This window comes from Eptesicus fuscus, chromosome 15 (genome assembly GCF_027574615.1).
Source record: "Eptesicus fuscus isolate TK198812 chromosome 15, DD_ASM_mEF_20220401, whole genome shotgun sequence".
Taxonomy (NCBI): domain Eukaryota; kingdom Metazoa; phylum Chordata; class Mammalia; order Chiroptera; family Vespertilionidae; genus Eptesicus; species Eptesicus fuscus.
The window spans coordinates 54,416,286-54,443,964 of NC_072487.1; the positions used below are offsets into that span (position 1 = coordinate 54,416,286).

Genomic DNA, 27,679 nt, shown 5'->3' on the forward strand with positions numbered 1-27,679 from the left:
AAAGGTTCTAAAACACATGGCATTTTCTTATTCCCTTGAGAGGAAGTCAGAGACCAAGTATTACTAGGGCTGTTATTCAGCGACAATGAAGAGATAGACTCTGACAGGTCCCCTCCTTACAGTGCAGTGCCAACTGAAAAGGTTAGCACTAAACCTTTTCTGTCTTGTGAGGTAACCAGCTTCCCCTCACTGGAAATGTTCTAGCTGAAATTGAATTATCATCTCTGCAGGATGATACGTAAGGAGTTCTAAAGTTATATAAAGAGCTGGTCTCGAAGGTCTCCTCTGAGTCAAACATTCTGTTGGAGGTAGGCTGCATGTCTTTGCTCATGCTCTTTCCTCTGCTGAAATAACCTCTCACTTCCCTCCTCTCATTTTGACATTCTGTGGAGCCAGTGTAAATAGTCCCATATCCTCCACAGCTCTATGTGGATACCTCTATTTTAGCACTCATCACATCCAAAACTCACTACCCTGAGTACCTGGATCAGATTCCCCACTAGATTGTCAATTCTTGAGAGCAGGGACTGTGTTATGTATGCATCTCTAGGCCTAGAACACTTGATTGAACATTAATAATAAATGTTCAATAACTGACCTAGCCTGGGTCTAGCCCAGGAGTGGGGAACATCCGGCCTATAGGCCATATAAGTCCTGAGAAATCATTATGTCTGGCCCTGCCAAGGCATGAGGGGTGAGTTAATTAAATATTTGACCAAATATAGCAGGCTCATTTTTAAGTTGATCATTTTGGATGGCTCGCGGATAATGTTAGAAATATCCAAATGGCCCTTGGCAGAAAAAAGGTTCCCCACCCCAGGCCGAGACCTTACATAAGTAATTCATCATTCTAGGCCGTAGCTTCCCCTCTGTCAAGTGGGAGGGCTGGGCCAGATGCTCTCTCAGGTCTCCCTCAGTTCTAGTCCAGTAACTCTCTGTGATACTACTTTCACTTGTTTGCCTTACTCAGGCAGCAAACACATTTATATACCATTTATCCCCACAACTCATACTAGGCTTACATATTTATGCATTTGGTTTTCCAACCCCCTCCTTATTTATTATAACCAGATTACATTTGACAGGTTTGTGATTTTAAAAAGGAACGTAAAATAAATAAATAAATAAACAAATAAATAAATAAATAAATAAAAAGGAACGTAAGAGCAAGGGGGCTTACCACTGCACACACTTGAGCACGAGACCCCACTCTGTGGCTTCCACAGAGACTTGTATTTGCCCAGTTTTGACAAGAAGAAATTAGTCTATCAGATACTACATTCCATGAATATTCAGGTTCCCATTGCCATGAGTATAGGACCTAAGTGAGGTTTCAGAGATGTGATTCAAGTGGCTTCATGGAACAGGGATTAGTGAGGTTTCAACCAGGAGCATTGGCTAAAAATATCTTTATGCCCAGCCCTGTAGCTCTTAGACTGCATGTCACTCAGGTCACGCCCAGATTTCTTCACTTCCAATCAGATCCAGTCACAGGGAAGCTTATTGTAATAGCTTTACCTCTACAGGAAAGTAATAATGATTACCGGTACTTATATTTATACTGCTATAAGCTTGCAAAGTTCTTACACATTAATTCACTAAATCTGTACAATAAACCAATTAAGTAGGCAGGCATTACTCCTTAATCTTATTTCATAGATGGGAAAATAACAGAGGTTAACGTGCCTAAAATCACACAGCTGGTAGGGGCGAAAGGTGGCACTTGAATCTCATTCTGCCCTGATCCAGGTTCCTGCATTGTTTGGTTCATGCTTATGCTAGAGGCCAGCTCCCTTACTAGCACCTTCCTGCGAGGCCACATGGAACAGCTCTGGCTTCTTTGTCTGACTCCCACCCATAAGTGTAACTTGGGGGTGGCAGAAGCAGCCCATAAGTCAGCTTTCCTCCTAACCCAATGCCTAGTCACTTGTGCCAGTGTGGTTTCCAGTGATTACAAGAGTGGTGCCAAGTCACCATCATCAATTCTGCAACAGAGTTCCATAAAATTCTTACTCTCACGGCAAACAGCAGAGCACACCAATATCTGCTACATCCTTGAAAAAGTTAAGAAAATTAGTTGGCCCCAAGCCTATACCAGGGCTCTGAACAAGAATGGCATTAGGGCAAAGCTGGTTCAAATTGGTCCAATAAGACACACTCACTAGATCTCCCTTATCTGTGGGAACCATTTTAATTACATCTCTCAAACTTCTCTTAGGCCTTATATTGGTGCAAACTTGAATACTCATTGAATAGAAAAAGCCTGCCTATTTCTGCAGTGTCTGATGTAATTAATTTCTTTTGTCAAAACTTGGCAAACACAGTACAGCACTCTGGGAGCCATATAGTGGGGTAGGAAAAAATGTCAACTTCTGGGACTCAGACTCTCTAGGCCTGGAGTCGGGTCTATGCCATGTTGTGAGGTTGCATCTAGTGCTGAGAAGCCGTAGCTGTTAGACATTCAAGTTGTTCTTGCCCTGACCTGGTTCTGTGCACATCACGCAAGCTTTGACTCCTTAGTTTCTTATTGGCCTTTTTTTTTTTTTTTTCAATTGTCATCTAGGCTACTAATCTGTAGAAATTCCCATCACTGGGTCTTAGGTCTGGTTTGGGGTGGGGGGTTTCAAGGTGCATCTCTGCTCCACTGTAGCCCTTTAGAGCAGGGGTCCTCGAACTTTTTTAAACAGGAGGCCAGTTCACTGTCCCTCAGACCGTTGGAGGGCCGGACTGTAGTTTAAAAAAAACTATGAACAAATTCCTATGCGCACTGCACATATCTTATTTTGAAGTAAAAAAACAAAACGGCAAAAACACCCGCATGTGGCCCGCGGGCCGTAGTTTGAGGACGCCTGCTTTAGAGGTTTGCAGCAGCCATGTGTTCTTTAAATCTTTTCTTCCCCAGATGAAATGGCTCCAGTTCCTTCAGCCCATCACCTGGAGACCCTCTCCCCTCTGAAGCACAGGACCCAAAGCAGATGTTGTCAAAGCTCTGATCCCCAGTTGATGTGCTCACCTTGTTATACTGTGAGCCTCTGGGGAGCTGCAAAAATTGTTCTAGAAAAGACAGTACAAACCAGACTAATTGGCAGCCCATCAAAAGCTGCTGTCTGGCCATTCTCCCTGAAGATAATAGAAAAAAGGAGAGAAAAATGTGACTATTTTATACATTAAGATTCTGCCCTGCTAATACATTCCCTGCTAACATGTTACTTGCAGTGTCATGGGCAGGACCCTTTTCTTCCTCTTTAAATTTTCATATAAACTAGAATAACATTTGTGCCACAACAGCACGGCCAAGGGTGAACCCGAGTGGGGGCGGTGAAGGCTTAGAAAAGACAGACAAGAGAATGAAAGCTGGGACTTGGTGGGACGCTGCTTCCCTGGTGGGGAGCCAGCAGCGCCACAGACTATGAGCCGTGTCTTTATTTTATCGCCAGATGCACGAGGCAAAGTAAGGGCGTGGTCAAGATGTTTACAGCATTCTCGTGAGTTTTGATCCTACTCAATTACATGCACCTGATCAAGCTTTGTTTACTTGCAGCCTATATCACTTAGGCACGTGGGGCCACGTGTTCGGACCATAGGTTCAAGCTTACAACTCCAGCTGTTGGCTATAATTGCGCTAGGAGGGCTCTACCCTCCAAGCTGGGACTTGCACGTGGCCACGAGAGGACTGTGCCCTCTCATCAGTCCAAGGCTTGAACCTGTCCAAACACTGTAGCCGCGCCCCACAAACATTGGTTCTTTTTCTGGTATTTGTTTCCTGAACTTTATAAAAATAGGTCAAGTGTATAGCATAGCCCACTGTGAAGATTAAAGATCTTTGGTATTCTATAATAAATTATTTGGAGGGAAAAAACACTTAAATTTCAGGGCAATTATTGAGCCTAAGAGTTTAGGACTAATAGCCACACTGGAAGCTAGTTTGAAATGCTATTAATGGTTACTTTGGTGTTATATTACCAGGTTCTTTAAATGACCCAATTGATTTGTAGATGATGGAAGAAGATTGAGTGAAATTTTAAAAAACAATGTTATCACTGAGATGGATTTTTACAGGGACGAGTAGAGCAGCTGAGTTCTGTCTCAGCTCTGTGTATGGTTTATGATGTAGCCTCGGGTAAGTCACTCATCTCTCTGCCTCAGTTTCCTTGTCTACCAAATAAGAGTGTCACCCTCAGTAACCTGAGGTTCCTTCAAACTCTTAACTATAAGTAGTGATTCTGGACCTTTCCCCCCAGATTAGACACATACCTGTGGGATCATGTTCCACTCTCAGGAGCTGTCTCGTGTGTGTGTGTTGTTGCTTTTATTTTAAGGTATCAGTATAGATAAAAATAGTAGATGTAGCTTATGCATAAGTCCCACCCCCCTTTACTGCAGTGATTATCACTTTTACATCAAGAACCACAGCTCTGGAGAACTTTGCCACTTGGAAGATTTTTTAAAAATTTAAATGCATCAATTTTTAAAAAATATTAATATACTTCTATTAATAAACTGGGGGGTCCAGTTATATATTCCGATGACTATATTCTTTCTCCCAAATCTGCTATGTAGTTCTACCAAAATGAAAAAACAACGCCCTGCAAACATCCCCCTTCAAGAAGTCTTCAGAAAGCAGCGCTCCCTTGCTTTCTGGACATCCGGTCACTCTGAGAAGCTGGACCCCTTGTTGTCTGGTGGCTGCCTGTGCTGCAGGCCACAATGGTCTACAGTGACAAGGTCTGCCCAGGGGCTGATTGCACATTCACTCCTTGCAATTGGAAAAGGAGAGCTGTTTGGTTTCCTAAGAGAAAGAGAAACGACTGCTGGTATAATGGAGTTTAACTTATCATCTCAAAGCTCCTCTTCGTGGCAGTGAGACCCATGTAGATGCCCAGCCAGACCACCGTGGGCCTGTGTCTGTAGAGGATCCACATCTCCTAGAGCAGTTCTCTTCCTCAGTGCGAGTAGGAAGAGCAGCACTCCCTCTGCCTGTCAGGAGCCAGGCTGTTCGATCAGGTAGCAGCCCCTCCCCCACCACGTGCTCCCACCTTCTGCAAAGCAGCCCTCCCAGTCCCTGCGCACTGAAATGGCACCAGCATCCCCATGAAGCTCAGGCACTGATGATAGCATCCCACTCGCCTGTCGCCTGCACTGCAGCGCACTCAAGTGTCAGCCGCTGGCAAAGCATGTAAGACAGCCAGTCACAGAAACATGGGAGCTGTACAGGGGTTAGCTCGGCCCATCTGGCCACTTCTGTGGGAAGGGACTCGGTGTGAAACTAGAAGAGAAGCAAGCTTGGACCCCAGATCAGAGGTCTCACCACCAGAAGAAAGGCCTTCAGACGGTTACAAGGCTTTGTATCAAAGACCCAGAGAGCTATCACCTGGGTCTCCCCTGTCCCTTGAGATCTGAATGAGCTCAGCTTCAAATTCCGCAGTCTGTGGAAATCTGAATTCTGTGGCTTCTTGGGGCCTGGGGGGTCTCTGCCTCAGCTCTTGCTTCTATCTCTGGTATCTTAGCTTGGCAGTTTATCAGGTTGATTATGAACAAGCATCTATGAGCATGATAGACACAAACAAAAAGTTGGGGTGCTATTGAGGAGAATCACATTTCCTATCCCATAATGGTCTAGTTGACAGACCATACGAGACTTTCCTATTCTCTTAGCCTTATGCTCTAGGACCAGCCGCACCTGCAGAACCTGCTGCTTGTTAGAAATGCAGGAGTTTGCGCCCCACCCGACTTGCTAACTCAGAATCGAGATTTCGGCAGGCTATCAGGAGATTCAGTTCACTCCAGTGTGAGGAGCACAGGTCTAGTCCTTTTCTGTCATCTCACCACAGGCCCTGGCCCTTGCTCTGTGCATACCCAGCCTCTAATCTTCTCTCTCTTCCTCCTCCTTTCCTCTATTGTTCTCCCATCTCCCTCCCTCCCTGAAGGAGCTACAGACAAACTCTTTGTGTCATGACAGAACAGGCCTCTTCCCTGGGGCCTCAGAGCCAGTCACCACGTGGCTCTGAAGATCTCACCTTACCAGCCCTCAGTCCTGATCCCAACCGTAATCAAGTGTTTGTCTAAACCAGGTCCCATTCTGAGAGGGATTCTCACATCAGCTACTTCGAGAAATCTCTCCATCTCATTACAAAACATATCCTGGATTTTATAAACATACCTGGTTTCCAAACTGACCCCTAAATCAAGCCAGGATTACAAGCTATCATATAAGTGCAGACCTGGAGGAGCTGAGTCTTCTACAGGAAGGTGACTCACTCGGGGTCACCTTCATTGTGGTTATTGGCAGAGGCAGGACCAGAAAAGGTCTTATACATCCCTGGGCAGGCTTCTCTCCCCTAATCATTCTCCTTTTAACTAATCCTTCAAATGGCTACCAGATTCTCTTCCTGAGCAGTAATTGAATCATCCGAGCAGGCAAATATATGCTGGATGCCTGCTGAGAATAGCAAGCACTGTTCAAAGATCAGAAGAGGCAACACGGGCCCAGTTTCCCAATCCACTTGCCTTTGCCCCAGCTGCTCCCTCGGACTGAAATCCTCACTCATTCCCACCCGTCTGCCTGGCAAACTCCTCCACATCTTTGAGAATCCACATTTGGGACCTTCCTCTGTGCGAGCACACTATCATAACATGTCTTCCCCTGTGCCTTGTCTTGGTTTTCCTAGCTGCTCCCTCTGAGTAGAAGGGTCCTCAAGGGAGGGCTGAACTCTGTGCTCCTCATTACTGTCTCGTCGATGCCCTGCACAGGACAGGCTCAGAGAATGTACTTTCCTTCCTCCTCTCTTTCCCTCGGAAATCCCTGCAAATTAATGGTGCCTGTCAAGCAAATCCTGTTCTTAACTCGGCCCCTTTATCTTAAAGCACTTTGTCCCTTTTGGGACCTGGGCTGCCTCAGACCACCTGTCACACACTACTGCTCATTTCTAGACTCATCTCCCCTGGCCAGCCCTTCTATTCTATTGCCATCCAAAGGATCCAGCTTAGCCACCAGCTACTCATACATGACTCTTTTTGGGTGCTATTTTATTTGTTATTATTATGATTATTAAATTTATTGAGGGAATATTGCTTAATAACAATATGTAAATTTCAGTTGTACATTGTAATTCAATATCTACTGCATTGCATGCTCACCATCAAAAGTTTAGTTTCTCTTCATTACCATATATTTGACCACTTTTTCAGAAGAGCAGGGATATTTAAAAGTGAACATTTGTAAAAAAAAAAACACACACACACACACACACACAAAAAAAAACCAATAAGCTTCTGGACATTGGTCTCAGAGGTGATTTTGTGAATTTGACTCCAAAGACTTTTTAAGAATCATCCCATCTTGTGGGCCTCGTCTGCAAAAGAGTAGGTTTGAGTCATTAGCTAGAGATCTCAGTGGCAGGGTTGCGATTCACAAGCGTGTTATGATCAGTTATGAGGTGCTTTGAAATTTTTTCGTATGATCATTAAGGTCTGCCAGTGGTCATTTTAATAGAGAAAATTAAAGGTTATCATATGATTGTCATTCTCAGTTGTGTTCTGATGCACTTTCTGGAACAGGAGAAAAGGCTTGGGACACACACCTAGGGATTGTTCCCTGGTTGTCTGTCCTGTGTGTCTCAACGGGCTGACCAACAAGATTCTTTTCAGCTCCATCATCTTACGAGCTATAAAGCTCTGAGAAAAGACTGCTCTCAAAATGTGAATCTCCAAGTCCCTCCTGTGATATGGTAGCTCCTTAGAATTTAAATCTCACTCAGGAACCATTGTGTGGGTAACTGTTAATTTTTTCCTCTTCCTCCTTGGCTTTGCTTTAGGAAACGAGAGGAAGAAAACAAGCGAAGAGAGTCAGAACAGCAGAAGGGAAGGCTGAGTCCAGATTCCTGCAGGCCCCAGGCCCCTCCATGTCTGCCCACCACCCAGGCTGAGCCCCACAGGCAGAGCGGGGGCCTCACCAAACAGCCTCCCACCAGCCATGCGGCCCAGAGCCCTGAGCAGAGAACCTGCAGAGGGTCTCCGGGCAGAGCCCCCCCGGAGCAACACCTCTCCCCAGACTTGCAGGGAACAGACCCCAGAAAGCCAAATGGTAGGTGCATGGCCTTTGTTATCCGATGCAGACCTGTGGACTGTGGGCCCTTTTATAGGTGTACACAGACCATTCACATTTAATGTACTTATGTCAGCACTTAAGCCTGCCGTTTTATTATTTATTTTCTATTTATTTCTCCGGTTCTCATCCTGTTTCTCTTTTTTTTCCCCCCCTTCTTGTGGGTTACTCAGACTTCCTTTAGGATTCCATCATGATTGATCTATGGTGTTTTTGAGTAGATCTCTCTAGTTTCTGCAGTAGTTTCTCTGAATATCACAATATACATTAGTGACATTACAGTCTTTGGTATCAGCATCTTACCATTGAATGAAATGTGGGAACCTCACTTCCATTTAGGTGCCTGTACCTTTCCCACCTTTAAATGTCTTTGCCTGGAATCAGATAGTTTTGTAGTTTTTGTTTCAATCATGAAATATAATTTATAAAACTCAGGAGGAGAAGGACAGTCTGTTTTATGTACCCATATTTCTTTTCTGTTGTTTTGTTTTTCTTCCTGGTGCTCCAAATTCCTTCTCTTACCATTTCCTTTGTTTGAAGAACTTTCTTTAGCCAACTTACTAGTAAAGGTGGGTCTGCTGGCAACAGATCCTTTGAGTTTGCCTTTGAGAATGTTTTTATTTCACTCGTGAAGAATTATTCAACCAGTTGCAGACCACAGTTGGTACTTCCTTGAGCTTTTGACAATGACTGTGCCCCTTCCTCCTGCCTTCCGTGGTTTCGAATTGTTGTTCCTCGGGAATGTTCCTGATAACAGGTCATTTCTCTCTGGCTGCTTTTGAGATTTTTCCTTTATGTTTAGTTTTCAAGAGTTTTTGGAGCTTATCCTGTTTGGAGTTTGTTGAGTGTTTTGGGGTGCACAGGACCATTCCAGGTTCAGTAATTTTCTAGGAGGACACACAAGATTCAGCATATAGTTGTTCACATGGCTGTGATTTATTATAACAAGAGGGTACAAAGCAAAATTAGCAAAGAGAGTGAAGTCTGGAGGAAACCAGGTGCAACTTCCAAGAGCCCTCCCCTGGAGAAGTCACACAGGACACTTTACTTCACCAGCAATGAGTTGTGACAGCCAGTTAGGCAACATTTTCCACCAGGGAAGCAACCTAACCTAGGACTCCAAGATTTTTATCAGGGTCAGTCATGTAGGTACCCTCTGCTTAGCATGCACCAGAATCCAGACGCCCAGAAGGAAAGCAGGTAGTCAGCATAAACTATATTATTTTCACAAAGCAATGTAAGCACATTGAGCCATACTATGATACAGAAATCTAAGTACAGATAACAGGAAAGTGAAAAAGATAATAATGTCTTGGTGTTATTATGAAAATAGTTTGACCTTGTGGACCCCCAGAAAGGGTCTCTGGAATCTTGTGGTCACCTAATTCAGGGCGTGGACAATAAAATCTGCCTCTCTAAACCTCCATTTTCTTAGCTGTGAAATGGGGGTTCACTCTCCACCTGCAGGGCAGTTAGGAATAGAAATAAAAATGTGGAGTACTTGTTCAGACCATGACCCATAACAGTAACTACTATCATTAAGCCACACCACTGACCTAGCCAAGAACAATCACATGAAAGTATGCATGGGACCACAAACATTTCCAGCCTCTCATTCCATAACCCACAGTGCATCAGTGATGTACACCTTACAGAGGTTGTGAGGCTCTGGTGTTCACTCATTTATTCATTCAGTCACCATTTACTAAACTCCCATGATGTGACAGCTAGATTGACTTTCCTCAAGGTCTTTCTTAGCTTGGGGCCTTTGCATGTAACAGCTGTGTCTAAAAGCTGTACCATTTTAGATTAGTATTTAAATTTACAACATCCTACACCAGAGCAGTACATTTGTAATATAGATGAACTGAGATGATGCAAAGCTGAGCTTCAGTCCCAGCAAGGGTCAGTTTACCACCAGTTGAACTTCTCTCCTAAGGCAGACCCTTTCATGGTCACAAAGAAAATGCTGCTCGGCTGGTTCTGATCCTCCAGACCTCAGGGGGCCGATTCCTCTGGGGATGTGGACCTCCAAATGCCTCACTCGTCCCTGTTGGTGTCCTGGTTCTCCGGAGGTTGGCCTCAGTTTGTTCTGCCTGCTCTGTGATGCCTCCAAACAGGTGGTTTGTCAGTGTTGGCGAGAATATGGATAAAGGAAACCCTTGTGCACTGTTGGTGGGACTGTAAATTAGTACAGCCACTGTGGAAAACGGTATGGAAGTTTCTAAAAAAATTAAAAATAGAAGTACCATATGACGCAGCAATTCCCACTTCTGGCCATTTATCTAAAAAAAAACACAAAACACTAATACAGAAAGACAAATGCACTCCTGTGTTCATTGCAGCATTATTTACAGTAGCCAAGATATGGAAACAACCTAAGTGTCAAACAATAGATGAATGGATAGAGAAGATGTGGTACATATGTATAATGGAATATTACTCAGCCATAAAAAGGATGGAATCTTGCCATTGAGGCAGCATGGATGGACCTAGAGGGAATTAGGCTAAATCAAATAAGTCAGACAGAGAAAGACAAATACCATATGATTTTACTTATATTGGAAATCTAAAAACACAATAAATGAAAAACAAAACAGAAACAAACACATAGATACAGAGAACATTTTGATGGTTGCCAGATGGGAGGGGGGTTAAGAGGATAGGCGAAAAAGGAAAGGGAGTAAGAAGTACAAATTCTCATGGGACACTCGCCCCCACCCAGAACCCAGGCCAGACAAGCTTCCTGCACCTCCCAGTGCTGGCTAGCAGACGTTTTGTGTGGACTGTTATTTCCCAGCGGGATGTACATCAAGAATCCCAGCTTCATGCAGGGTCCTGGTTTTAGTTAACTTTCTGCCTGCACTTATCTTGATGTGAAAACATAACCAGATATTTAATAAGACCAGCACTGCGCACTCCACCCCTTCCGCCTGCCTAAATCAGCTCACACACTTACCACTCTGAGTTTCAGTTTTCTCTTTGTTTTTGGCTCCCAGAGATTACCTTTATTTTCTTGAAGACACTATGGTGCTTTTAAAAGAATGCTTACTCTACTAGTATTTTAATCAGCATTTCTAGGTACTTGTCGTGGGGAGACTTTCAGGTTATCCAACTACTCTTGCTAGAACTAGAAGTTAACCTTTTTGCTAATCATAATCACCACTATCAAGGTAATGCTATAGGATGGGTCTGAATTTTATGTACATAAATGGGCAGACTTGCCCTACTATGCAAGCTTTGAACCATAAATATTGTTTCCCCTTTTCCTTGTTTTCCCAAGAAATGTCCAGAGAACCTTCTAAAGGCCGATCTGCCTGTGTCCACTTCAGCCCCGATGAAGGCCACGATGGGAACAGGTGCCCAGGAGTCTCCTCTGTTGACAAGTCCAGAGGTGAGACAGTGGGCGAGCAGCACTGTGACAAGGGGAAAGGCTCCGTGAGGCAGCCCTCCTGTGTCCGGGCGGCTGGGCCCGAGGAGAAGGGAGAGGACCCCGGCGGGGCAGCTGCCAGCCTTCCCCAGCAGGACGGCCACCGGAAGCCCTGCAGGCGGCATGACGCAGCCCCCAAGGTCAAGTGTGCCTCCCAGAAAAGGCGCATTCAGGAGCTCCGAGGAGGAAGGTGCTCCCCAGCTGGTTCTAGCCGGCCTGGCAGTGCCAAGGGGGAGGTGGTCCATGCCGGGCAGAGTCCTCTCCACCATCGGACACCAAGACACAAAGGGACACAGGACAAGCTGGAAGGAGAGAGCTACTCAGATCCGCCCCGGCGGACAGAGGTGTTGAGGCCAGGAGTCAGGAAGGTGGGGCCATCCACCCCATCTGAGGACGCTCAGACACCTAAGGAGATGCATCCAGCTCCCGGGCCCCTCTCTGGGCAGAGTGTGAACATCGACCTTCTTCCTGTTGAGCTGCGGCTGCAGATCATCCAGAGAGAAAGAAGTAGGAAAGAGCTGTTTCGCAAAAAGAACAAGGCGGCAGCGGTCATCCAGCGGGCCTGGAGGAGGTGAGGAGACGTCGGTGGTTGTCCCACACCCCTGCAACACCTGTGCTCGCTGGTGTTTTCCGGGGAATTCTGTGTGCTGGCCGGACAAGGCCAATTGTTGAGCCAAACCATGAAATTCACACGTGTAGACCCTAGTCATTCACACTGGATACGCTACTTAGGTGTTTTTGCCAAGAAAGATAGGAAAGCACCCAGGATTTCCTGGTGTAAAGAAAAGAGTCCTCAGGGGATGCTCTAACAGGTGATCGGACCTTGGGCAAATCACTTGGCCTCCCTGACCCTGTTTCCTCATCTGGAAACGGGACTTAACAATGGCTGCACCTGTCCTGTTATATGACAGATTGTAGAGTGAGATAATGTGTGCTTCATAAATTCTAAAGCCACACACACAGGTATTTTCTTTTTCTTCTTTTTATGTCTTTACTATTCAGGAATTAGTCATACCCCAAATAAAAACTAGGGCCTGGATATAGTCGATTCAGTGGCTGAAATTATAAAAACCTGTGTTAGCGTCTCTCAAGCTCAGAATGCAGGGAGGGTGCTGGGAGTACGGGTGGAGACTTCCTAAAATGCTGAGTCAGATACCTCCAGGGAGTCCTTTGACATATTTTGGACTCTCCTTCATATTGCAGCCTCACTGGCGCCCAAATCCTGCCCAGGTCTTACAGTGCTGGCCAGTGCCCAGGGGAGGCTGGACCGTCTCCCACAGGTGGGAGTCATGTGGCCTCCCTCTCCAGAGAGAGGAAGGTTGATGGAGGAACAAAGCAAGCAAATCACTGTGAGCACAGGTGTGCCACATGTCAACGTGCCTGTCAGGAGATAAAAGGGCCCGAGCGCACCTCCCGTCGGCGGGGGGACGAGAACAGTGGTGAGGGAGGGCGATTGTTGAGAGGTCCAGGCAGGGAGAGGCCTCGGTCCATTGTGCCAAAGCGGCCTAACCCAGAGCCCTTGCTTGCACAGCCTTTGCTATAATTCGGCCTTCATGTCTGTCCAAGCTCTGGGCTGTTTACAGGGTCGCCTCCCAGCCACACCAGGGGTGAGCGTCCCCGTTTTACAGATGAGCATATGGTCATAGAGGAAATAGCTTGTCCCAGGGGTGCGGGTACAGCACATGGGGCTGTGTCTGACTCAAGGCCCAGGGCCTTTCCCTTACTTTCGTGGGAAAGGTAGAGTTTGCGTGGTCACAGTAAAGAAGGTGGAGGCAGGCCTCGTGCTCGGCATCTCGGAGCAGGCCGGAGAAGGGAGCCGGGCGGTGCTCACCCTCGCCAAGGTAACGTCGTTACGGGGGATGTTGTTACTGTTGTTAATTCTAGCCCTTGGCATTTAGTGGGCACTTGTGCCGGACGCTGTGCTGAGCTTTACCTGTACTGTTAACTCACTTAGTCTTCACAGTAACGCCGAGAGGTGGATCCTCTCCCCATCCCCGTTCCACAGAGGAGGGCGGACACTGAAGCACAGCCAGCTTCTCCGCCGTCTCAGGGCTTCAGGTGCCCGTGCTGGCTTGGGCTCGGTCTGCCTCTGAAGCCACAGGTGGGAGTGGGCCTTGCTCCCCTGCTTGGGAGCTCTGCCAGGCCCCGCCCTGCTGCCACCTGAGAGGCACGTTTTATTAGGTATTTCAGCCGAAACCTGGGACGTAAACAAGCCAGAGCGTTTTACACCGCGCCGTGCCCTCAGCTGCTCCCCCGCTGACATGCCTCCTCAGGCTGGCCTCTGGCTCCTTTGAAGAGTCGGAAGCTGACAGGTCCTGTCAGTGTGTCCACAGCAGCAAATGAGCTTTCAGTCATTGCTCCAAGAACAATGGGCTCATAGTCTGGACCCCCCTGGGGAGGCAGTTCCACAGCCCCCCTGGCTGCGCCTCCGTGCAGCCTGAGACCTGGGACATCAGCTCCCACAGGGCTCCTGGGAGGTGCAGGCTGTGGGAAGCCGCATGTCTGGTGACAGTGAAAACACTTCCTGATGCTGGTACAGCCTTACTTACCTTCCATGGTGAGGACAGGGGCCCAGAGTGCTGTCTGGGGCAGTGCGGTGTGTGGTGCCGCCTCGCCTCAGGAGCCCTGTGGGGGGACCGGGAACAGGGCTGGCACAGAGGCTCCGTCATTGCGGCTGCTGGTACAGGGGGGCGGTGTGGAGGGAGAGGCAGGCTGCAGGGGGTACTGGGATGGGGTGAGAGGTCGAACCTCGGGGCCCAGAGGAAATGAAGCTTAGTCTCAGTGAGTTTTATTGCCAGTCAAGCCTTGCCTGTTTTAAAGATTGAAGCCAGATACTGGACAAGCTAAGTTGGCTGGAAAGTTACTGTGTAAAACATTTTTACGTCAACATGTGTAAGGCACCTTTCTGTCAGCTCTTTGCCAGCGTGTGCTGAGCTCCTATCCAGCAAGGGGGGTGGGCCAGGAGAGCCCTGAGCCTGGGGCTGAGAGGAGTGGGCATAGGTTTCTCAGCCAACAGGAGTGCAAGTTCTCCTTGAGAATGGGGCCACTGGGGCCATCGGGCACAGGCTCAGTCTCCATACAGAGATTAGGGGGAGGCTGTGCCCACTGGAGGCCGGAGCCGCTGCCACTTCAGCCAACACCTGGGCTTCCCAGGAGTCCTCTGCCCGGAGCCCAGAGGGTGTGGAAGACGCCTGGCATCTCAAACAGAAGGAACTGAACTCCTGGTGCTGCCCCGTAACTCCAGCTTTTCTCTACAGCTGGCTTTTCGGAAGTGGGACACATCCTGGGGTAGAGGGATGGCATGGTTTGTCACTCCAGGTAAAGACAGACCTGTAGTTTGACTGAAATCAGCCTCTTAGGGCAGGAGGGAGGGGCTGCACCAGATGCTCCAAGGAGCTTTTAGGAGACTTGGGAAGGTTCTTGCCCACTTGGTGTGCCTTGAAATCAGGCACGGGACCTGCCGTCTCTGCGCACCCTGTGGGCCCAGCAGGAGTCAGTCAGCTACAGAGAAGGAAGACTTAGCAGCTTCCCTGCGAGGCTCCAGAGCAGCTGTGTTCAATGTGAAGGTTGGGAGTGCACGTGGATGAACACCATCAGATAACACGAGACATAAATACAGCCATCACCTGCATGCCCCCAGCCTCTCACCCCAGGCTCTACAGATCTTAGTAAAATACAGCTCTTACCTGTGCCACTGTTCTTAACCAGTGTGGGCGCCCACCAAGAGCAGAGTACAGGCCAAAGTCCTCAGCCACACTTAGCTGTTGGACCACAGAGCACTGAGTTTGAATGTTGGTCTACCTGACTCCAGCTGTGCGGCCTTCTACAAGTTCCTCAGCCTCCCCACCCGTTTGAGAGAGATAATTGACACACAGCACTCTGTAAGTTTAAAGTGTAAAGCATAGTGACTCAACTTACATATATTGTGAAATGATTTTTTTTTTAAAGGAAAAAGATTTTATTTCCTTGTGATGAGAACTCTTAGGATTTACTCTCTTAATAACTTTCATATATTCCATAAAGCAGTGTTAATTAGTTACCATGTTATACGTTACAACCCCAGTACTTACTTATCTTATAACTGGAAATTTGTACATTTTGACCATTTTCACCCAAGTTCCCCTCCTTCCACCTCTTTCCTCTGATAGCCACAAATCTGATCTCTTTTTCTATGAGTTTGATTGTCTTTGGTTTATTTTTAACACTGCACAAAGGAGATAATACAGTGTTTGTCTTTCTCTGTCTGATTTATTTCATTTAGCTCAATGCCCTTACGTTTCATGCATGTTGTTGCAAATGGCAGGATTTCCTTCTTTTTTATACCTGAATAATATTCCATTGTTTATGTCACTTCTTTCTTCATTCATGTGCCAGTGGACACTTTGATTATTTCCCTCACCTGACTATTGTAATGCTGCTGTGAACTTGGGGGTGTAGATATCTCTTCAACGTACTATTTTAATTTCCTTAGTTAAATGCGCAGGTATGGAACTGCAGATCACATGGTAGCTCTATTTTTATTTTTTGAAGGAACCTCCATATTGTTTTCTATAGGTAATGGTTGTACCAATTTATAATCCTACCCACGGTGCACGAGGGTTCCCTTTCTTCCACATCCTCACCAGCATTCATCTCTTGTCTTTTTGATGCCTTTTATTTATTTTTATTTTTTGTCTGATTGCTGTGGCTAGGACTTCCAGTACTATGTTGAATAGTAGTAGTGAGAGTAGGCATCCTTATCTTGTTCCTGATATTAAAGGACATTTTTTCATCCTTTCAACATGGAGTTTGACGTTAACTATGGGCTTCTCATATATGGTCTTTATGATGTTGAGGTCCATTTCTTCTATACCTGATTTGTTAAGGATTTTATCATACAGATATTCAGTTCTGTCAAATGCTTTATCTGCGTCTTTTGTGATATATTTTTCTTTTATTCTATTAATGTGATGTTTCACATTGATAGATTTATGTATGTTGAACCATCCTGCATCCCAGGGATAAATCCCATTTGATGTCAGGGTAATTGATGAAGTGAATTTGGGACTGTTCCTGCCTCTGTGAACTTTTGGAAGAGTTTGAGAAGGATTGGCATTAATTCTTTTTAAATGTTTAGTAAAATTCATCAGTGAAGCCATTTGGTCCTGGCTTTTCTTCATTAGATTTTTTATTACTGGCTCAGTCTCTTTACTCATTACTGGTCTTTCCAGATTCTCTATTTCTTCCTGAGTCAGTCTTTGTAGGTTGTCTACTTCTAAGAAGTTATCTGTTTCTTCTAGGTTGTCCAGATTGTTAGCTTCTGGTTGTTTATAGTAACCTCTTATGATCCTTTGTATTTCTGTGGTATCAGTTGTAACAAGTCATCATTTTCATTTATAATTTTGTTGATTTGGATCTTTTTTCCCTGGTTATTCTAGCTAATGGTTTGTAAATTTTGTTTATCTTTTCAAAGAATCTTATTTTCCTGTTCTCTATTTTATTTATTTCTGCTCTAATCTTTATTATTTCCTTCCTTTGGGCTCAGTTTCTTCTTTTTCTAATTCATTAAGGCATGCAGTTAGGTTGTTTGAGGTCTTTATTAATGTAGGCACTTATTGCTATGAACTTCCCTCTTAGAATTGCTTTTGCTGCATCCCAGAACTTTTAGTATGTTGTTTCCATTTTTGTTTGTCTCAAGATACTTCCCCCCCCCTTTAATTTCTTCTTTGATCCATTGATTGTTAGAAGAGTGTTGCTTAATTTTCATGTATTTGTGAGTTTTCCTCCTTTTATTGATTTCTAGTTTTATACCATCATGGTCAGAGAAGATACTGAATAAGATTTCAGTCTTCTTGAATTTGGTAAGATTGTTGTGGTCGAACATATGGCCTATCCTAGAAAATGTTCCATATGTGCTTGAGAATGTGTCTACTTCTATGGTCAGCTAGAATGTTCAGTATATCTGTTAGATCCATTTGGTCTACAGTGTTGTTCTAATCCACTGATTCTGTGCCTGAATGATAGGTCCATTGTTGAGTGTAGAGCACTAAAGTCCCCAGCTATTATGTTTATTTTTTCTGTTAACTCTGTTAGTTCTGCTTTATATACTTAGAGGCTCTGATGTTGGGTGCATATTTAAAATTGTTGTATCTTCTTAACCCCTTTATCATTATTAGTCTCTTTTTACCATTTTTAAAGTCTGTTTTATCTGACTTTATCTGAGTGTAGCTACCCAATAACTTTTGAGGGGTTATCATTTGCTTGAAATAGCTTTTTCCATCCCTTCACACTTAAAGTTTATCTCTTATAGGCAATATATTGTTGGATCTTGTTTTTGTTTTGTTTTTAATCCATTCAGCCATTCTGTGTCTTTTGACTGGAGTACTTATTCCATTTATTTTTAAGGTAATAATTGATGGATAAGACTTACTATTGCCATTTTGTTCATTGTTTTTGGCTCTTTGTAGATTTCTTTTTCCTTGTTTTTTGTATTGTTTTTTTTTTTGTTTGTTTTTATCCTTCTGTCCTTTTCTTTTTCTTTTTTTTTTTTTGCTTTGATGCCTTTTGGTATCAATATGCTTTGATTTCTTTATGTTCTTTTGTGTAACAAGTACAGGTTTTCCCTTGTGGTTACCAAGAACCATACATAAGATATCTTAAAATTATAACACCCTCTTTTAAACTGATAACAATTTAACTTTGATAGCATTCCTAAACTTCATACTTTTACTCCCCTGCTCACATTTTAAGTTATTGATATCACAGTTTACATACCTTATATTGTATATCCAATAACAAATTATAGTTATGGTTATCTTCATACATTTGTTAACTTTTAAACTAGAGTTGTAAGTGAATTATATACCATCATTACCATATTATAGAATCTAACTTTGACAATGTTTACTATAACCAGTGAATTTTATATTACCTTCTTATATTTTTATGATGTCAATTAGCTTCCTTTTACTGCCACTAAAAGATCTCCCTTTAGCATTTTTGTAAGGCAGGTCTAGTGGGGATAAACTCTGTGAGCTCTTGTTTATTCAGGAAAGTCCTTATCTCTCCTTAATTTCTGAAGGACAGCTTTGCCAGGTATAGAGTTTTTGGTTGACAGTTTTTTCCTTTCATTACTTCAAATATACCATCTCATTCTGGTTTCTGAAAAGTTTCTGTTGAGAAATCTGCCAAGTCTTATGGAAGTTCCCTTGTACGTAACTTCTGTCTTTTTTCTTTTTTTTTTAAAAATATATTTTATTGATTTTTTACAGAGAGGAAGAGAGAGGGATAGAGAGTTAGAAACATCAATGAGAGAGAAACATCGATCAGCTGCCTCTTGCACACCCCCTACTGGGGATGTGCCTGCAACCAACGTACATGCCCTTGACCGGAATCGAACCCGGGACCATTGAGTCCGCAGGCTGACTCTCTAACCACTGAGCCAAACCGCTTTCGGCTCTGTCTTTTTTCTTGCTGCTTTCAAAATTCTCTGTCTGACTTTTGGCAATTTAATCATAATGTGTCTCAGTGTAGCCCTATTCTGGTCCAACCTATTTTAAGTTCTTTGGGCCTCATGAATCTCTTCTGGGATTTGGGAAGTTTGCAGCCATTATTGTTTTAAATATACTTTCTGTTCCTTTCTCTTTCTCTTTTCCTTTTGGAATTCCCATATGTAGATATTATTTCTTTTCATTGTGTCCCATAAGTCCTGCAGGCTTCTTTTTACTCTTTTATTTTTTCTCCTCTGACTGGATAATTTCAAATGTCCTGTCTTCTAGATCACTGCATGGTCAAGTCTGCTTTCGAATTCTTCAATTTTAACTCAATTCTCTATTAAAATTTTCAGTTCAGTCCTATTTTTTATGCTAGGATTTGTTTGGTGCCTTTTTTGGTGGTTTCTATTTCTTTGTTGAATTTCTTTCCATTTGGTTTATGTATTTGTCTTCCTAATTTCATTTAGTTGCCTGTGTGTTGTTGTAGTTCCCTAAACTTCTTTAATATGATTATTCTGCATTTTTTGTCTTACTGTTAATAGATCTCCATTTCTTTAAGGTCAGTTATCAGAATTTTTTTAGTTTCCTTTGGTGGTTTCATGATTACCTGATTTTTCCCGATTCTTGATTACTTAAGTTGATATCTGCACATTTGAGTAAGCAATTTCCTCTTACAGATTTGCTTTGATGGAGACAGTTATTCACCAGTCAGCCCAGTTGAGTTTCTGGACATGTCTGCTGGTTAAGTTCTTAGGCAGTTGAAATGTCCTGTCTCTTTTTAGACAAGGCCCAAGTTCTGAGTGGGAGAGGCATAGGTTAGCTAAGAACAGTTGATAAGGCTGCTGGCTTGGTTCCCTGCCCAAGCAAAGCTGTAGGATGAGCTCCGTGGTTGCATGGGTTCTCTGGGCAGGCTTATAGTCATTTGGGACTGGGTACTCTACTTAGCAATGAATTAGCTTTTCTGCCTGGCACAAAAGCAGAACATGCACAGCTCCATGTTTGAGTACTCAAATCAGGCAAGACTGTACACTGAATTCCCTGGCCAACCATGGCCATGGGTCTTAGTTTGCAGAGGGAGAAAGCCACAGGCTGTGCTGTTTGCTCAAGTACCACTGTAAGGATTGTTGGATGGGCTATGCAGGTTCCTCTGTGCTCTGGTTAGATTCCCTGGTAGGGCAGGCTGTATTCAGCAATGGCCAGGCTATAAGTTACTTTCCCTGCCCAGGCATAGTGGGAGAACTGATCTCCAAGGGCAGCAAGGCTTTGTTTGTGATCTTGATTCAAGCCGACCTGCTCCCCAAGTTCCCTGGAGGAATGATGCTATTGGCCTTTCTCTGCAGATGATCAGCTCTGCCTGCCATAGTGCTGCTGGGCTGTGCAGCTTCCAGGTGGTCTGGCCACCATCTCCGATCAGGCAGGGGCCAGGAGCTGTAATCAGCAGTGAGTGCAGCTATCACTGCCTGGGTGAGGTAAAACTGGGTTCCAGCAACTCTTTAAGGGCCTGAATCAGGTAGACCTGTATCCTGAGTTCTCTGGTCAGACTGTGCCACCACCTTGGCTCTTCAGATAAGCAAAGGCACTGGTTGGGACTACTACTTGGATGCTGTACGTAGGAACTCAGTCTGCAAAGATCCATGGGCTGGTTGTTGTAAGTCCCTCCCCTATTCTGTGTCACAGATTCCCCTGCACTCTTCTTGGGGAAAGACTGGAATGGGGGCTCCCAAGAAGCAACCCACAGTGCTGGGGAGCTGGATGTCTGCTCTGGCTTCTCTTTTCCTAATGGAGGAGCTGTAGGCTCAAGGTAGACCTCTCAGCATGATGCTGCACTGAGCAGGGGAAAGGGTAATGCTGTCATCATGTAGCCACTCCTCTTACCCTTTTAATGGGGTCTGTCTTGGTCTCAGTGGTGCAGGGGGTTCTTCAGCCGCTAGATCCTAGAAATCCTTTATTCTAGGATTTTCTCAGTGGTCTCTTATCCATGAACAGTTATTAGTTGTTCTTTTGATGAGGGAGAGTGAAGTCAGGAATGACAATCTTGATAACGTCGCCTCAACTCAGCCTTTATCAGACTCATGACATCTGCCTCACAAATTTAGTTTCAGGCTTAATCATAGGGAGAGTGCCTAGTATACAACAGGTCCTGAACAAATGTTGGCTTTTTCCCGTGTAGCCCAGCCTTCCAATATCATTCCCTCACTAATACACAATGCTTCATACACATCTCCTTACTGACTTTCCTGTACAAACGCTTGTATCTCTCTGTTCATGCCAATTCTGCCTAGAATGCCCTTTCCTCACTAAGTTCCTACTCATTCTTCAAAACCCCCAGCACAGCCAAATCACTAATTATCCGTCCCACATCTGTCTCATGCCATCCAGCTCCTTGCTCTCAGTACTTCTGGCCTATCCCATCTTGAAGGCAAGGACTCATCATCTTATTGCTTCCTAATTCAGAAACTATTCAATGGGAAAAAAGCAGAATTCAACATTGAACATACTGCTACTGAAATTAGGAATGGAAGCTTGAAAGATCTCCCAAGTTCAACAAATACTATTCCTATAGCTTCTAGGAGCCTTAAAGAAATTTTGTTTTCTCAATACTGTGATCTTCCCTTCTCTGATCCCACCAGCTACCAGCTCAGGAAGCACCTGTCCCACCTTCTGCATATGAAGCAGCATGGAGCCAGAGATGAGGACAGATGGAACCGAGAATGCATGGCATTGCTCCTCCAGGTTTGGAGAAAGGAACTGGAACTAAAACCCTCAAAAGCCACTGCAGTAAGCAGGACCACCAAGAATCCATCCAAGAGCAGCTCGGGCACAAAGTCCACCAGGCACTCAGTGCTCAAGCAAATCTACGGTAACTGTCTTTCTAGGCACTTTGTAGTTTACAGGAAGCACCCCCAGCATGTCACATCAGAATCTGAAATGGGATTTAATTGCATTGGGCAAACCTCCGTTCAAGTAGAAACTTGATTATATTTCCAGTCACCAAGAGAATCTCAGCACATTTAGTGCCATGCTTCCAGAAATTCTGGATCAGAATTGGTTTGAGATGAGGCATTCTGGCATCTCAGCCCAGAGCGCCTTCTAGCCAAAAGCTCTTCTGCTGGGTTTTGTAATGAAAGCTTTACCAGTGTAACCTCTTCAGGCCACTACTTGGGTCTTCCCCTTACATTACCAATTTGGAGGACTCCAAGCACCTGCCTGCCTCACTTTGACCTTTCCTTTGTTGAGAAAGTACAGGGCTGCCTACCTGGGAATGTCCCAAGCCCAAGCACTATAGTAAATACTTGTTTAGCAGACGAACTGCTGCAAATTAAAACATTTTCAGCACTGTAAACAGCCCATCAGAATAAACTCAGCAGAGAACAAGGCTGACTAGCTCAACAGGGGAAAAAAAAAATTTTTTTAAGCCAAAGCACCTTTAACAGATCTGTGGCTCAGGCAGCAAAATCTCAGAACTCGCCCCTGGACTACTGGTATTTCCACGCCATACTTAATTTAGGCGGACACTTGTTTGCAAGCTCAAGCCTTCACTCAAGAAATTCAGATCTTGGTCAGGCCACAGCTGTCATTGTTGAGAGACAGACTATCATTGTTTACTGATTTCAGGTTGCTCTCAAGAAGGGAAAGTACATCATCCCACAAGATCTTCAAAAGCCCATTCTGTGCTGCGTCTCAACTCAGGTAAGGCAGCCCCTGCACTGGCCAAGTATATTGTAAGACAGTGTGGGGAAGCACTTTCCTTTCTCGTTTCATCCCCAAAGACAGAAGACTAATTGCCAGGCTTTTCCAATGGTCATTTGATTTCAGATAGACACGTTTTTCATCCCCTTCCTGGAATTAGTACTGCAGTCAGCCTCTATCTCCATAGGAGGCAAGTTATTTTTATAACCAAAGCTATTGTTAAAATTACCTCCAGTAGAAAAAATAAATTGTAGCTGCTATTGATCACCTTTACTTACTCGTTCACATACAGGAAGGGGGAAATGAAAATACTGCTGTTCTTCAAAGTCATACCTTGGGAGTTTTTGTTCCATTTTGGTTTCACATTAAGCTCCTCCACCTCCTTCCTAAAGATGGAAAGAGGCCCTTAACCACAAATTCTGGCTTTTGCTTTTTAGGGCCTCACAAGGAAGACATTAATATTTAATAGCATATCCAGTTCAGGCTCAACTGTGCACTTCCCCTCACAGGAGCAGCTCAGGAAACTTTTCCAGCTGCAAAGCAGGGTATTTTATTCAGGGCCCCTTCATTCACACCAGCATTAAGTTTGGGTGATAAGTTCAGTGCTGTCAGCAGTTAATGCCAGGTCGGTGTTTCTCGTGGGTGGCTGTGACAACACTGCCCCCATCCTCCCAATCCAGTCATCCTGCAGGACAGAGTGCAGCTGGGAAGGTGAACAATGACTGTCAGCATGAACTTTAACATTCATTTAGTTTTTGATGGGGGGAAAACTTGGAGGTAAGGGGAGAGTAATTACTGCCAAATCTTTAATAAGAAGAGTCAGGCAACTCCTGTAATATAGGCAGGCTGATCAGGGAATGGTGGGTGGGGTAGTTGGAAACTTTCCAAGTAATTAAGGCCCATTGTCGTTCTATGTAAAAAAAACAAAAAACAAACAAACAAAAAAACCCACTCATTATACTTGAGTGAATTAAGGATAGTTTCCAAAACAGACCGGTCAGATTTAACTACCAGAGGAGTAGCAGTTAGATAAACATGTCTCAAGAGAAAAACCCAGTACTATCAGAAATCTTTAAAAATGAAGGTATTTAGTAGTACAAAAGGTTTTTAAAGGACTCACAGTTCAAGAACAAAGAAATGGAAAGAAATGCATAACCATTTCTTAGGACTTCATATGAACAGCTTTACCCTATACATATGATTCAGACAGGTTTAAAATGGACAAGGACTGAAGGGAATCTTTTCCTAAGCCTAAACTTGGGCAACACAAGGTTTTTATTAGGCTCACCCACCCTTGTCAACCATTAACCAGCAGATGCTCAGAGCTTCTAGCTAGTTTAGCTGAAAACAGGTCTATAAATTTCCATGATATAGGTATGACTTGAACATACATATAAGTTTCTGCAATGTGAAATCAGATATCAGATTGAACCAAAAAGAAGAAATCATTAATTTTGGTCTTCAAACCTTGACTAGAAATAGTTCATTTTTTGCTTGAGAATTCCATAGGGTTAAGTACCTTCTGATTTTGCTCAGTTCTGTTTTGCTTTAGAAATTGTTTGGCACACTGTAGGTATTCAGATATCTGAGTGAAGACTGTTGCTCCCAACCTTACAGGAGGAGCAGAAAGTGAGCTGGATAGAATAAAAGTAACAGCACTCACAGCAGGCTGTTTCTCTACATGTATTAGAGAGACAGTTCAACAATCCCTGTTCTCTCGTCTTCCACACCCAACCCTGCAAACTACCCCCAAAGAATAGCACATAGTAATGATCAGAGTGTGAGTGTGTGTGTGTGTATACACGTACAAATACAAACAGGCTCTCCCAAATTTGGGGGTCCAGCTCTTTAAAAATAAAACAACTCCCTTAAAAAAAAAAAAAAAAACCCATTCCACTGAATAAAATAACCATGGCTAGTGATTATTAGTAATGGTATCCCCTTGTATGAATGTAGAATATTCCTGCCCCCCTGCAGCAGGGTATACAGATAAAAACTCAAGACTTTAGACAGTAAAGGCAGCCAAAAAACATGCCAGAGTGCCAAAGCTGTAGTTCAACAGTAATCAAAACAGGACAGAAAAAGTAAGACGTGTGTGTAACTTTTTAAAACTACTCACCTTTCATGTTTGCCTTTGTTCCACAGAAAGTTAGGGGCACATAGCATTATAGCCTCAGCAAGGTCTCTTAACCATTTGGGGCCTCAATATCCTTAACTGTTAAATGAGAGGGTTGAGTACACCACTAATATTTCCAATTGTGGTGTCCTACAATTTTATAATTTCAAAGTCGTATAAAGGCCTAAAAATCCATTTCAAGTTTGATATATCTATCAGTCTATCATCTGAATAGTTTTCAAACCTATTTTATAGAATGGACTATAGCCAAGTGTGTGGAGTTAAAAAGATATGTACATGTATGTGTATGTCTAAGTTTGTATTGTTGTATTAGAGAGATGCACAGAGAGAAAGATATACCAGTTATTCCAGGCCGGCTGAAGGTCTAGGCTCACACCCGCCCCTCCCACTCATGGTTCTTCCTTGAGATGTCATGTATCTTTGAGATGATGGAAAACGCGAGGCTGATACAGCATCTTGTCTCTACAACACACCGGCCATCACCTTTTTTGGCACCATGTGTAATCCAAACCTAAACGCTTTTTTCTTTAAAATTAATAACCTATTTACCTGTATTTAACAGTGAGCAATTTGCAGTGTATACACCTTCTTGAGAACAGTGGAAGATCAAAGAATTTTTCTTATAACCTGCAATCAGCCACTCAATCAAAACAAAACAAAGCCTCGAATGCCTATGGAGGAAGACTGTGCCCGGGGTAACTGGAATAAGCTAGTATAGAGTTCTAATTATCTGTTGACTTTCTCTTACATCTTGGAAAAACTTCAATATCCATGCCTGAAGCCTTATTAGCCTGAACATGTGGTAACAACTGAAAGAACATGTCAGAATGCTTTCTTTCTGCTCCGACACAGCATTGTTTGGATATTATCTTAACCTGCACTGAGAAGACCAGGGTACACTATGCCTAATCAAAACTGTCTAGCTGTCTGCCTTCACCTGTCAGTGTGGCTAGAAAGGAGGATGTATAACTCTGTCAAGTCTAAGGAAAACTAAGGACATGAGGGCTGCTGGGTTGGGATTTCTGCCAGCCAGCTGGTCCAGGCCTGGTTTTCTGGCTTCAGAGAAGAACCTAAATGAGACGGCAAGGAGCCTGTCCTGCAGCAACCACCTTCACTTCACTGTTTTTCCGGAATCTGATGCAACAAATTTCATTACAGAAGCTACATCCTATTATTCCATTATCGGTTTTAAGTTTTAGACCAGAATCATGATCCAGCGTTTGCTTTTAGAAATTATCTGTAAGATCACAATAGGTGCTCTGTTCACCTCTGCTGACTTCTTACATATTTTACAGTCGTGTTAGCCTCTGAAGGCCACAGGCTGCTGCCACGCCCTCTGTGAACAGAGATGCTGGTATCGCCAACACCAAGGAAATCGGGCAGGTGTACAGACCAGGCATTTATGCACCAGGTACCAAGGCCTTAACATTCCACTTGTATTTTCTGCCCGACTTGCAGAGGTGAGCAATCATATCAAAATGCCATTCCTATTGATGGGAAACTGCTAACTACATACATTCTAGCTCTCTAAGAAACACCTAGTTTAAACAAAATCTAGTGTGGGGCTTTTTCACATTTTTAAGGGCAAAGCTAATGTAGGAATGGAGACAGACACAAAGAGTGACATAGGAGGCTCACAAATACTTCTAGAACTGCTTCCATTTTCTTAAGATTACTGTCACCATTGTCCTGACAGTAGAAATAGGAAGCAACAAAGTATTAATGTAATCCCCTTGATTTTTTTTTTTATAGTTTGCTAATTAAATTATTTCCTGACTGGAAAAATCAACCTATCATAGAAAACACAATACAGCTGGTAATTTTTGGAGACCTGTAATGGGTTAGAAAATACCTTTTAAAGTAGTTATCTCAGACCAACCACCCTTTAGGTATAGGAAAACCCAAAACAACAATCTTGAAACCTTGCCCCCTGCACTAAGGGCTACAAAACCTCTGCAGATGACACCGTCATAGTGAGAAGTTCAGCATCATCCTGGGTAAGAGTAACCACCCCCCAACAAAACGATGAGGTTTGCCTGGATGGGATCTCAAAGGTTTAGCTAATTTTTTGGTAAATAATAGACAGTACCATGTTATCACTCTGTATTTTGTAAATAGTCGGTTCCTATGAAATGTAAATATCCTGCCACATATCACGTGCTACCCCAGGAAGCCAGCCTGCATGGTTTTCCTACCTTAGTGCAAAAGAATGTTCGTAACAACTTCTTTAAAAGTTCAGCTTTAATGACAAACATTTCTTACATCAGTCTCTTCAAAATTAGATGTGAATAAACAATTTTAAACAGGAAGTGCCATGGTGCCTCTTTCATATACTGTATTCAACACACTGGGCCCCTGAGGATGCCCAGTGATATACACATTAAAGCAATAATGTAAGTCTGTAAGCCACTGCTCCTGAGCACCTCCACTCTTCAATGCCTGTAAAAAAAAAAGATTAATTTGAGAATTCCACTAAAATTGCTATGCTATCTGAAGTGCTTTTCACATCCAAACTTCTCAAGAGCCACTGCAACAGTATCCTCATCTGTAAATCACCACAGGAACTCTTACTGCAAATGGGGACCTATTAATCAGGCATTATTAGGCGGTGAAAAATTCCTAGTTACGCCCTTTCATATAAGTGATGTCAGTTTCTCATTTTGTTTGTTCCCTCCCACAGATACTAGGGACTGATGAAATTTCATCACCCACCATCCTATCCTATACTGGACTTCCTCCCTTTGGTATTCTAGAGTCTCTCAATCTTTGTCCAGAGCAGACAACAATTTCTGTCATTTCTTCCTCAACCTTCTATTTCTGAATTACTATTACATATATTAATCAAT

General features: G+C 43.8%; 2 protein-coding genes across 3 annotated transcripts in view; one reads left to right on the top strand and one right to left on the bottom strand.

Moving 5' to 3' along the window:
• Window positions 1-27,076, top strand: part of INVS (inversin) — a 126,885-nt gene extending 99,809 nt beyond the window's left edge. Inside the window, 6 exon segments of the mRNA XM_054727480.1 lie at window positions 7,815-8,083; window positions 11,388-12,105; window positions 21,637-21,866; window positions 22,622-22,696; window positions 25,396-25,483; window positions 25,485-27,076. Coding sequence (XP_054583455.1) covers window positions 7,815-8,083; window positions 11,388-12,105; window positions 21,637-21,866; window positions 22,622-22,696; window positions 25,396-25,483; window positions 25,485-25,551 — 1,447 coding nt within the window. The 3' untranslated portion in view covers window positions 25,552-27,076.
• Window positions 27,077-27,121: 45 nt separating this feature from the next.
• Window positions 27,122-27,679, bottom strand: part of TEX10 (testis expressed 10) — a 30,118-nt gene continuing 29,560 nt past the window's right edge. For both annotated transcript variants that reach the window (XM_054727475.1, XM_054727474.1), the window contains one exon: window positions 27,122-27,272. In XM_054727475.1, coding sequence (XP_054583450.1) covers window positions 27,132-27,272 — 141 coding nt within the window. In that variant the 3' untranslated portion in view covers window positions 27,122-27,131. The remainder of the gene's footprint in view (window positions 27,273-27,679) is intronic.